The 10,881-nt window shown below is 34.1% G+C and overlaps 2 protein-coding genes and 1 non-coding gene across 3 annotated transcripts; 1 reads left to right on the top strand and 2 right to left on the bottom strand.

Annotated features, from left to right (window-relative positions):
- Positions 1-254: 254 nt before the first annotated feature.
- LOC113867518 (probable aminotransferase ACS12) lies at positions 255-4,172 on the bottom strand. Its single transcript, XM_027502898.1, has 4 exons — positions 3,617-4,172; positions 3,376-3,513; positions 1,409-1,569; positions 255-1,327 (listed from the first exon to the last, which is right to left on the bottom strand). The coding sequence occupies exons 1-4, from the start codon at positions 4,049-4,051 to the stop codon at positions 472-474; spliced, it is 1,590 nt and encodes a 529-aa protein (XP_027358699.1). The 5' UTR covers positions 4,052-4,172; the 3' UTR covers positions 255-471.
- Positions 4,173-6,267: 2,095 nt separating this feature from the next.
- On the top strand, positions 6,268-6,338 carry TRNAG-GCC. The gene has a single exon. It is a non-coding gene; the product is annotated as a tRNA-Gly (tRNA).
- Positions 6,339-6,731: 393 nt separating this feature from the next.
- Positions 6,732-10,852, bottom strand: LOC113867638 (box C/D snoRNA protein 1-like). The gene is made up of 6 exons (XM_027503043.1): positions 10,241-10,852; positions 9,254-9,580; positions 8,557-8,758; positions 8,252-8,320; positions 8,001-8,133; positions 6,732-7,872 (listed from the first exon to the last, which is right to left on the bottom strand). Exons 2-6 carry the CDS (start codon positions 9,471-9,473, stop codon positions 7,255-7,257), a joined length of 1,242 nt encoding a protein of 413 aa, XP_027358844.1. The 5' UTR covers positions 9,474-9,580; positions 10,241-10,852; the 3' UTR covers positions 6,732-7,254.
- Between the last annotated feature and the right edge of the window lie 29 nt (positions 10,853-10,881).

The following is a 10,881-nucleotide window of genomic DNA, read 5'->3' as shown; positions in this document are numbered from 1 at the left end:
TCTAACAAGGAAATATTGAGAATCTACAAAATTAAAAAATTCGAATCAAAATTGATTCCCTACATTTCAAACCAACTTTTACTCTTTTTGCCTCAAAATCATAAGAAACATGTTGGATGCTGTACCTTAAAAACCAGTAATATGGATGAAGGACTACTCAAGAATTACTACCATTCCAAGACTGGAACCGTATTAGGCAGGTCGATTGAAGGAAAGTCTAAGGACTACTTTCCAAGGCCAAAACTGGTCTTACACCAAAATTCATTTTAAATTGGAAACTGAGTTTACTCTGTTGAGACTTTGCATTGTAAGAAAAATTTTCTCCTGCAATGCAATAAAATCCTGGATTCCGCAAGACAGCAGAACTTGATAACTAGGGATGTATACATTCTTTTCCAAAAATTTCTAAACAGCAACTTCTGACTGCAACATCAGGCATTAACCATATATGTCAATAAAAATAATGGAACTTCAACTAGAAGATTTACAACTTTCAACAACTAGCCTAATCCGTTCAATAACACGAGGTATCTCCTCAAATGTTATAGTGGTAAAACAGATTCGAAACCATCCTGGCTCTATGCAATGGCAGGCTGATCCTGGAGTTATATTGATCTTAGCAATACACAAAAACTTCTCCCATAAATCAAGTTCTCCTTTCTCACTATAAGGTTGGATAAATCCACTCATATCAGCCCAACAGTACATACCAGCACTGCTTTTGGCACACTCAATTCCTAGTTTACTTAAACAAATCACGAATTCATCATGCACTTTTCTTAATCTTCTCCGGTTGGCTTCAAAGTAGTCCTGAATAAATTTTTTATCTGAAAGCATTGAACTAACTAACCTCTGGGTCGGAGCAGATATAGAGGAAAATCTACTCAACTTCTTTGCAGCAGCCAAAACCCGGTTGTTGAAAGAATATATAACCCCAACTCTAAAGCCAGCAAGCGAGAGGTCTTTTGACAGGCCATATATTATATGCACTCGACTTTTGTCTATACAATCTGAATCGAGAATTTCAGCTAGGCTCACAAACTTCTCACTTCCATATGTGGAACCTGCAAATACTTCATCAGCAATGATATGAATGTTTTTCTCCTCAGCAAAGTCTAGAAGACTGTTAAGTGTGCCTGGCGTCAGAACATTCCCAACAGGATTTGAAGGATTGGAAATCAAAATTCCACGAACTTTGGCACCTCGTTTTCTTGCTTGATTATATGCTTGTTGTAGAGCAGTGATAGTTAGATTGAAATTGTCAGTCCTGCGACAGTGAACAGGTATTAATTGTACCCCCGGACGCCATCTCACATCCCTGTCAAAGCTGCATAGTTTCTTTTAAATTAGCTTTAAAAATTGGCCCAAGAAATTCAAACCAAGAGCTTAAGAAAGTGCTATCACGTACCCTGGATAATAAGGAGTAGGGACAAGGAATGCATTTCCATGGTCTGCCAAGCAGAAGGATAGTATCTCAATTGCAGGAGTTGCTCCAGCCGTTAGTACCATATTAGATGGGTCAAATTTTACTGATCCTCCCATCACCTGACACATAAAATCTGACAAAACCTGCAAAATCAAAGCGAACAACAAAAATTTATCATACAAATAAAGCAACAGCAAGACCTTAAATGAACCAAATTTGAACATAGAAAGTACAAATATAAAAGATTGTAATAGAACAGTAACCAACTAATGGCCAACTCCACCATCAAATATTGCCTAAATAACCAACAAAAGACAATATTTAAATTGTTATCTTTAAAACAACAAATAACTCTAATTAAAACCAAAATGTCTGTTCACTACTAAACCCTCAAGTTCTTCATTTAGCATTGAGAAACAAGATACACTAAAAATAATAATAATTAAATTAAAACCTATCAGCTAATAAGTTTGTAGCTCCACTGGGACCACCTCCAAGACACGGGTGTAACAATAACATTTGTCAAGATAACATTTTCACTTCTCCACTATGTTAGAAATGCTTTAAGACCATTCTTATTCCTTTATCTCTTCTGGAATGATTGATCATGACATAGTATAAGAGCCTCTATGACCTATTGGTCTAGAGTTCTATGTTACTGCTCCCATACTTCGTAAAAATTAAAAAAAGAAAAAGGAAAAGGTTGAAATTGAAATCAAGCATAAGGTAAGTTGGCCTCTGCATTATTCACGCTCCATGCCCAAAGAGCTCTTGCACAAGGGATCATGTCAGAAATGCTATAACACACCATTGCTGTATCTTTAACAAATTGTCTAAACTTTTGGACTAATTGATTCACATGACACTATGCCAACTGTCCCACTCACACCCAAATGCTAGCATTCCCATTACAACATAACAATAACACCAACAAATGGAGTAAAATATCATTTTGTCCTTAAAAGATTTGTAATCAGTCACATTACTCCTAAAAAAAAGAAAATTACTGCTTTGGTCCCTTAAAAAATGAAAAAAAATATTAATTACTGTACTCCCTGAAAGTACTATGAAGCATGGACACCACTCTTGTCCAAAGTGTCATGGTGTCAGACACGTTTCCAACACCAATACTTTCTAGACACGTGTCTGACACTTCTGATTAGGTATTTAGTTAAAAAAAACCAATTAGCTCGAACACTTGAGTCAACACCTCTATACAACTCGGAAACCTGAGCCAACACTTCAGTATAAATAGATACACATAAATATTATTAAAAAAGATGAACTTCTAGAAAATTAGGTAAAAATATAATGTAAAATATTATAAAATAATGCCTCTTAACTTTTTTTTGTAAGGCTTGTTATCTTGAAAACATATAAAACTTAATATACTAGTTTGAAAAGGTCAATATGCCTTAATTTGAAAGGTATAATTTTACTTTATTTTGTGAATTTTTTTGTAGAGAGACCAATATATATTGTCTGTATGTACACGCGGGCGTGCAGTGTCCCGGTGTCATATATTTTGGAAATTAACCGTGTTAGAGTATCTGTGTCCGAGTCTGTGCTTCATACTAAATTGGTCTACATTTTCATCTTTCAAGGACAAAAACGATGATTTCCACCTTTCAGAAACTAATGTGCTGAATCCGAATCTTTAAGAGACCAAAATGGTGCTTCACTCAACAAATATCAATAAAGCTATCAAAAACCAAAACCTGAAACCTAAATAACAATGCAGAATGAGAATGCAAATGATTTTCAAAAAACAGGCAAATATCCCTCTGAACAAGTGAAGTAATCCACTCCATCACCCCTCCCCCCCTTCCAAACAGAAGTATATAACAATGCAGAAGAACCAATCAAACAGAACATCACCACAAGTAGTAGCAGCAGCTCAAACATTACCATGAAGCACAAAATCACTGGAAAACGCAAAATTCCCTTACCATTTTCAATTCCTCCAACCCATCAAAGGGCTGATAAGGCGCAATCCCATTAATACCCAAAGCAACGCCACCACTCCCCATCATCACCGATCCCTTCAAGTTCCTTTCCACCCATTCCCCAATCAAATCCAAGCACAGCTACACCCACCTCAACAAACAACAACAACAACAAAACCAACATTAGGAACACACCCAGAAAACCAAACCCACCAAAACATCGTACAAACCGAAAAGAACCAACCTTGTTATCCGACAAACCCAATTGCAATATCCCATCTGGGTTATTCACTGCATCATACAAATCCTCCGAAACCCTATCCAACCCAACGTAATAGGGAGAATCCTCGGGTTTTGCAATCTGGGTTGCGAGCCTCGAGACCTGAACCCGGGAAATGGATCCACGGGTCGACAAATTAGTGCGGGAAGAGGTACGAGGAAGGTTGGGTTCGGTGGAAGAGGGTAAATTGGACCGACGTCGTTTAAGGTAGAGTTGAAGGAAGTAAAAGAGAGCACAGGGGACCAGGGTACCGAGAAGGAGGCCACCACGGCCTTGAACGACACCTTGAAGGGGAACGATGAGTTTCATGCCGCTATTGGAGAAAGACGAAGAAGAAGAAGGGTTTTGGCTTTCTCGGGTTTGGTTTTTTGGGTTGGTGGGTTTTCGGGCTTGGGTCATTGACCCGGTAGTGGTGGAAGAGGAAGAGTGTGATGGTGGGTTTGGTTTGTGTGGTTGCAGAACGAAGAGGGAAAAGAAGAACAGAGAAAGAAAGAACCAACGACAACGAACCAACCAGTGTTGTGTGTGTGTGTGTTGGTGTCTCTTTTATTGTTATTACCATTATCTCCTTCGCCTTGGGATCCTCCTAGTTGTGAACAATGCAGGTCCCTGATTTTTTGTTTTTACTTTCCAATTTTTTAATATTTGTTTCAATCACATAACAAAAAACAAATATTGTTTAAAGTACAATTAATATAAAATTTATATTTATAATATATTTTAAATAATTAATAATATAAAAAAATTACTTTTAGTACATTAAAATTAAACTATTTTTTAACAATCATGTTTTATATACAGTTATTAAGAAGTTTGTTTTTATTTTGAGGAGGAAGAAACAAAGATTAAAGAGGGTGATTTTGTTTGGTATTGGATTTTGTTGGTTTATGGTATGGTCTTATGAGGGATTATGCTGAGATTCTATCCAAATATGTGTACAACCTTAATGGGCTTACGAGAATTTGTTTTATGATTACAATGTGTCTTTTCAAATTTAATCTTTTCCGATTGTACGTGTAGTGTTCTATGTTTAATAATCCATTAGAGTAGATGAACTAGTAAAAAAAAAAGTTATCACAATCGAATGTTAAAATAGTATTTAATCAATAAATATGCCTATGGAGTATGGACTGGTTGAAATACTTAATATTATTTTATAGAAATAAAATTTTTAATAATTTTCAATAAATTATTATTTTTATTAATTTTAATTTTGTATATACTTATTTTATGAAAAAAAAATCAGAAAACCAGTTTAATAATTTTTAACAATAGTTTTGACACCTTAAACTGTGAAAAAAGATTAAGCCTATTTGGATTTAATTTTTTTAGGTGAATAAAAATTTTAATTTTTACTTTATTTTTTAAAAATATTTGTAGGAAATAATACAAAAATATTTTTTATTTTTATACAAATATTTAAAACTAAAAAATTTAACTTTTTTGTAATTAAAAGTTTAAAAGAAGATAAAAATAGAATAATATTTTCTCACATTAAATAGTGCTTTAAAAGAAATTTTAAAATAAAAATAGAAAAATATTCTTATTTTTTATTTAAAATTTGAAAATACAATGTGACTTTTAAAATAAATTTTCAAACTATGAATTAAATAAAAAATTCCCACCCAAACAATTTTGTTGTATTGTATCATTGAAAAAAATAAACTACTTTAAAAAGTCATATCAAGTAACAAGTATGCTTGTATATTGTAAATTTGAAAGAAGGTGAAAATAAAAAACAAAACAAAAATAACCATAATGTAGGTTGGCACAAATGATTGAGGATTTGGAAAGAAAAGAAAAAAAAATCTCCTTTGTCATATGCCTGGATTTAAATGCCTATAAACCCATCCAAAATTTTGCTTGGTGAGCATCACTCCTCAAAGAGATCCTTTGGCACCCAAGGGTTAGTTGAGTAGCTGTAATTGGATAAAATTGCTTGTGGTTGAAGACTATGGACCCTGCCCAATAAGATTGGAGGTATTATCTCTTTCCAACAATTTCTAGACAAAAAATATATTTGTATCTAAAATAATATAAATATAAATAACATTTATCATTTTTAAAAACATAAAAGATAATAAATATATTTTAATTTTACTTGAAATCACAGTTTTTTTTGCTTTAAAAAAGAAAAGGAAAAAGATATGCACCTTCAAGACTCAAAAAGGAAATTTAGATCCTAAAGAATTACTAAAATCAGATTATGGCTGTTTAAATTCTTTTATGAAACTTAAAAATTCTAATTCTTTCAACATATGTTGGTTTAAAAATAGGAAATTCAGCTCTCATAAGTATATAGTCTTGAATTGCTCTCAGGATCCATTTGCATATAAAAATACTATTACAAAAATCCTTATTTCAGCATTTGATTCTACAGTTAAAAATTAGTCTTTCAATTATCAAGTAAGAAGATGCTTTAAGAAACTCAAAGTTATCATTCCCATACATGAAAAGGTAGAATTAGAATTGCCATTTAAGATACAAAAGGGGTGTCAAAACGTCAATTTGTGTTTACTTGTGCGAGCTATGGCTTGGCTTCATCTAAAGTAAATAGATACATCTTTGTCACTCTGTGAGCATCATTATTTAAATATCATCATTGTATATCATCAGCACCAGTGGTCTAGTGGTAGAATAGTACCCTGCCACGGTACAGACCCGGGTTCGATTCCCGGCTGGTGCATATTTGATGAAATGTTTTTATTTTTCTATATCCAAATTCATGTGCTTTTTATATTTAATAAATGATAATGGATGACATTCATGTAACTTGCATACACTGGTGTGTATTGGAGGCCGATATTTGTGTAAAAACGACACATTCCTATATAATTGCCACAGTAGAGTACGATTATTTTACAACCACTCAAATTGTACACTACAGCTTTTCTTTTATTCTTTAACTTGCTCAAGTGACACCACCAATACTGCCAAAAAGTTTTAGCGTGCTTAAATTAACTCATTTAAAGAAATTTTATTGCAGCTTTCTGGAAAAAGCTTTAAAAACTTTTTTTTTTTTCAGAAGAAATAATGCAATTATGCATGACATATAGTGGCTGTGTTTACCAGAAGATGAGAAAGAAAACAACTAAATAGGAAAATGCAAAGATTGGAAAAATTGTCTATTAACTTGAAATCAGTTCCACCTTAAACGTATATTAACAAACCAAAGTAATATCCAACATCAAAACTTAACCCTTTTTTTGGTTCAAACATCAAAACATGACCTTTGATTATGAGTAAACAACCTAAACCAGAGCACCCACAGCTTTTTGTGCTCTCTTTTAATTCTCATGCAGAGCTGAAGCTTGCCTATACTGAAAGGATTTCAGGAGTGATTAATGCATCGAATCTGAAAATCGCAGCCATTCCTTATCAGGATCAATCATAAGATTCATTACAAAATTTGAAATCTCTGTCATGCTCAATATAAATGAAAGTATGAGCTTTTCAATCATGTCCACACAATTGGAATCTCAGCTCCAAATCATTCTTGAAAGCAATGGACCTCAACCTCAAAACATACAATATAATTGGTGTTGTCAATGTTCTCTCATTTTCTGTCCAATTCTTCAACCGAAGTGAACTATAGCTATCAATTATTCTGGAATTTCCCCTTCCTCCAATTCAGCTGGCAAAGGGAATACTCCATCGGAACCAAGGAAATCTATGTCATTTTCTGTTGTCTTGATAAATTCACTATCAAAATCAAAAAAGTCATTGGAGTTTGTTTGATCCAAAAGACCAGTATAGATATCCATAAAATCTTGATCAAATTCAAACGCCATATCTTCAGAGAATTTTAGTTCCTTGGTTTCCGTCAAAGAATGTGAGAGATTACCCCCCGTGTCTCCTTCAAACAGAGATATATCTGAGGAATCATTTGGTGCTTTCTCAGAACTCATATTTTGGGTAAGCACTCGATGTGATGAACTTGAATCCACAGGTTTCATGAGATCAAATACCTTAGGATCTACCGAGTTGTCATCCTCTATCATCTCCTCCCTAAATGATACACCTTCCAGGCTTTGGTTGCCATCAGCTTCTTTCTGTAGTGATTTATGTACATTGGTGTTGACATCCTTAATAACTTCAAAATTGATTTTGTGGGAAGGCAAAAAAATAAAAACAACGGGAAACTCCAAAATGGCTATATTTGCTAATTGCTGTCTGATGGGAGCTTTCATATCTAACTCTTTGAAGGGTGAACGGGGACCCTGCATTAACACAAACAAGATAAAATAAATCACTACAATAAATTCGCATCTTTTCAATCAATCTGATCCTACAAGTCTGCCAATTCAATATCCTGAATTTCAACCATAGAAAAGGCAAAGAAAACCACCTTTGGATATTTGCAAATGAAAAGCTTGAGAGTATCCAATTGGTCTTCACAAAATTGCCTTAGCTGATGATTCCAAGGACCAGGTTTGAGGTGCTTCTCTAGAATGGAGTAAAAGCTTGTATTTTCATTGACTCTGGTAAACACGAGCATAATATCCTATCAGAACTATATTCAATAGACACTAGGCATGCAATAAGAATGTAAGGGACAGTATTTTAATCCAAATCAAAGCCACCATCCAATTGGCTCACCTGTGGTCATGTAAAACAATGTCTGTTAAGTGAAAACGCCATTCAATTGTCCAAGATATAAACTTCTTCCTGAAATCATCGTCCACGCATATTTTTAATTAAAACAAACAGACGTAACCACCTTAGCAATCTAAAAGTGACACATTCTTATAATCTAAATTTCCCTCTGAAATCAATGTGTTCAGAAGAAATCATAACTTGATAAAAACCTATACTCAGCTACACAGAAACATCAAAAGGAGGAAATTACTTCAATGTACCATCCTCCTAATGCAACAAAAGTTTGTCATGAATGACAAAAATACCTTTGGTCATATCGAGACTGATTCTTCTCTCTTTTTGACATTCCATTTGGGAGAAACAGTAGTTTGGTTCTCCGGCTTCCAGCTGCACTTCGAAGGCTTTTAAGGTGATGCGGTAACTTGAAATATGCATACATGCCCAATTTAGTTCTCATTCTCTGAGCAGATTCAGCCACTCTCTTCACCTCCTCAAGCAAAGTATAGTCTAGATGGAGGAAATCACAAAATAAATACTAAGATTCTGATAAAGGGAAATCAGAAGAATTCACCAAAAAAACTATACATGTGCAGTAGTACACATTTAGAAAAATTCAGCAGCAGCAGCAGCAACAAACATGATGAATGAAGAACATGAAAAATGCAAAAGGGCAAACATGAAAAAAAGAATTCCACATAAAAAATATTGAAAACTAAATCAAGAAGAAACACTCAAGTAAAATATCTGAATAACTAAAAAAGGATTTGGGTCTTCCCCAGTCATTGAACAACAGAAATTGATCAAGTTAGAGAGAAAAAGAAAAAGTAATTCTTAGTATCTCATAAAGATTGTGTCTTCCTCTAACATAACCATATAATTCACTGAAAGGGGTTCTTTTGGTTGACTTGAAGGGCAATAAGAAGTAAAATTGTTATGCTTATGCAATCAATCAACTAGAGACAAAGGTTGGTTGGGAATGTTAAAAAGGAGAATAGAAATTACCAGATAATAAGAGACTGTCATCAAACTGAGAAAGAGGAATGAACTGAGTCTGGTTCCTCTTTCCAGTACAACCAGTACGCACTTTGTGGGATTTGACACAAAGAAGACTGCATGAGTGTAAGGAGCAACCAGGGCACTTGTATTTCCATGGATTACATTTGCATTCTTCACACTCTTTGGAGATTGACATTTGTTCTGTTTGTGACAGAGAAGCAGACATGTTTAAGCACTCTTCCAATATCACTGCTCCTTTAGAAGATGGTCACAGCAGGGCGTAGGGTGGTGATTGCATATATCGTCACCAGTCGATAAGGGTAGAAGCTGTGGCTATGTTTGAAACAAGGAATGGGATATAATTATTAAATATTTTTAAAAGAACATAACTAAACATGTCATATGTTTAAACACTCAATTCCCAATATGTAGATATTCTAAACTTTCGTTCTATCTCAATTAATCATTAAATAACAAATATTCATTCAACATACCCTTATGTTAAATTGGACTCAAATCTCTAATAAAGAAGCAATCTTAAATATCCAGCAGAAACACTATTACTATTATCATTGGCATTCATCAGCATTGATTGTGTCTTTCAGCTATTCAGTTTCTTGAACTCGTGTCTGAGATAATTCAAGCATTTGATAAATTTATCCAAATTCCAAAACTACCTAATTTAATTTAGTGATTATAGTATAAAGTAGTTAAACCTGAAATTGCCAGAAACTTAACAGTATTTAGTTTTAAATTGGAGAAAATTGCAACACCTTGTTCAGCCTAAGACAAAAATTGAATTGGATGGATTCAAATTTAAAAAATAAAAATAAAAAATAGACCCATAATACATTCCATTCCAAGATATAACAGTGTGAAAATGGGTGAAGCTTAACTTGATTGTTGACATTTTAATATTATTATTACCGGCAATAGAGCAGAGCGTGGAAATTAAATACAGAGAAGATTTTAAAGAAAGTTGGCCTCACTCACCCGCACACGGAAAGACACGAGAGAACAGAGTGGTTGCTTTGGTACCCAATGAGCGTCAGAAGGTGTTAGTGCTAGGGTTTTAGTAAGGGTAGTATGGGAAGATCATTGTGTGTATATATTTATACACACCAATTTTAACTAAATCTAAAAATTAGAATCTCGATAAATAATGACAGTCACGACATGAAGCTTCAGGAAAGCAATGCCTTTCAGAAAAATAGTTGGAATACAGCAAGCAAGGGCACAAGAATTTCTGCAGCTATAAGCACCAACGATGGTTTGCGGTGGTATTGGCTCCTTTGCAACTTTGAGTCATACTGCAAAATAAAGGAGACGAAGTTCTACATACTCCCAAATCCCAGGAATAGGAAACAAACAGCTAGCACCGAGCAAGCTATTCTAAAATTTAAAATCCACGAAATATAGATTATGCTACACATACATAGCCTGAAGATTTCAAATTTCAATCGTTTGGAGGACTTCTCAGAAGTCAGAACAGAACAAAAAATAGAACAAAACAGAGTGGTCTTACCGGAAAAGGCCTTTGCGCAGATGGAAATGTAGAAGATGACTATAACGAAACAGAAGTGGGAGCACTCGAGTTCAAGATTCGAATGATACAAAAGGAATTCACAGTTTAA

The sequence above is a fragment of the Abrus precatorius genome, unplaced genomic scaffold, assembly GCF_003935025.1.
Source record: "Abrus precatorius isolate BTA unplaced genomic scaffold, Abrus_2018 Scaffold5, whole genome shotgun sequence".
Classification (NCBI taxonomy): domain Eukaryota; kingdom Viridiplantae; phylum Streptophyta; class Magnoliopsida; order Fabales; family Fabaceae; genus Abrus; species Abrus precatorius.
This window is presented reverse-complemented; position numbering and strand designations above follow the sequence as displayed.

Coding starts and splice junctions, on each gene's coding strand:
- LOC113867518 (XM_027502898.1), bottom strand. CDS start 4,051: ATGACCCAAGCCCGAAAACCCACCAACCCAAAAAACCAAACCCGAGAA. Junction 3,514..3,616: donor TGGGTTTGTCGGATAACAAG/GTTGGTTCTTTT, acceptor AGGTGGGTGTAG/CTGTGCTTGGATTTGATTGG. Junction 1,328..1,408: donor CCTACTCCTTATTATCCAGG/GTACGTGATAGC, acceptor GAAACTATGCAG/CTTTGACAGGGATGTGAGAT.
- LOC113867638 (XM_027503043.1), bottom strand. CDS start 9,473: ATGTCTGCTTCTCTGTCACAAACAGAACAAATGTCAATCTCCAAAGAG. Junction 8,134..8,251: donor ATTGTTTTACATGACCACAG/GTGAGCCAATTG, acceptor CGTGTTTACCAG/AGTCAATGAAAATACAAGCT. Junction 7,873..8,000: donor TCATTTGCAAATATCCAAAG/GTGGTTTTCTTT, acceptor GTGTTAATGCAG/GGTCCCCGTTCACCCTTCAA.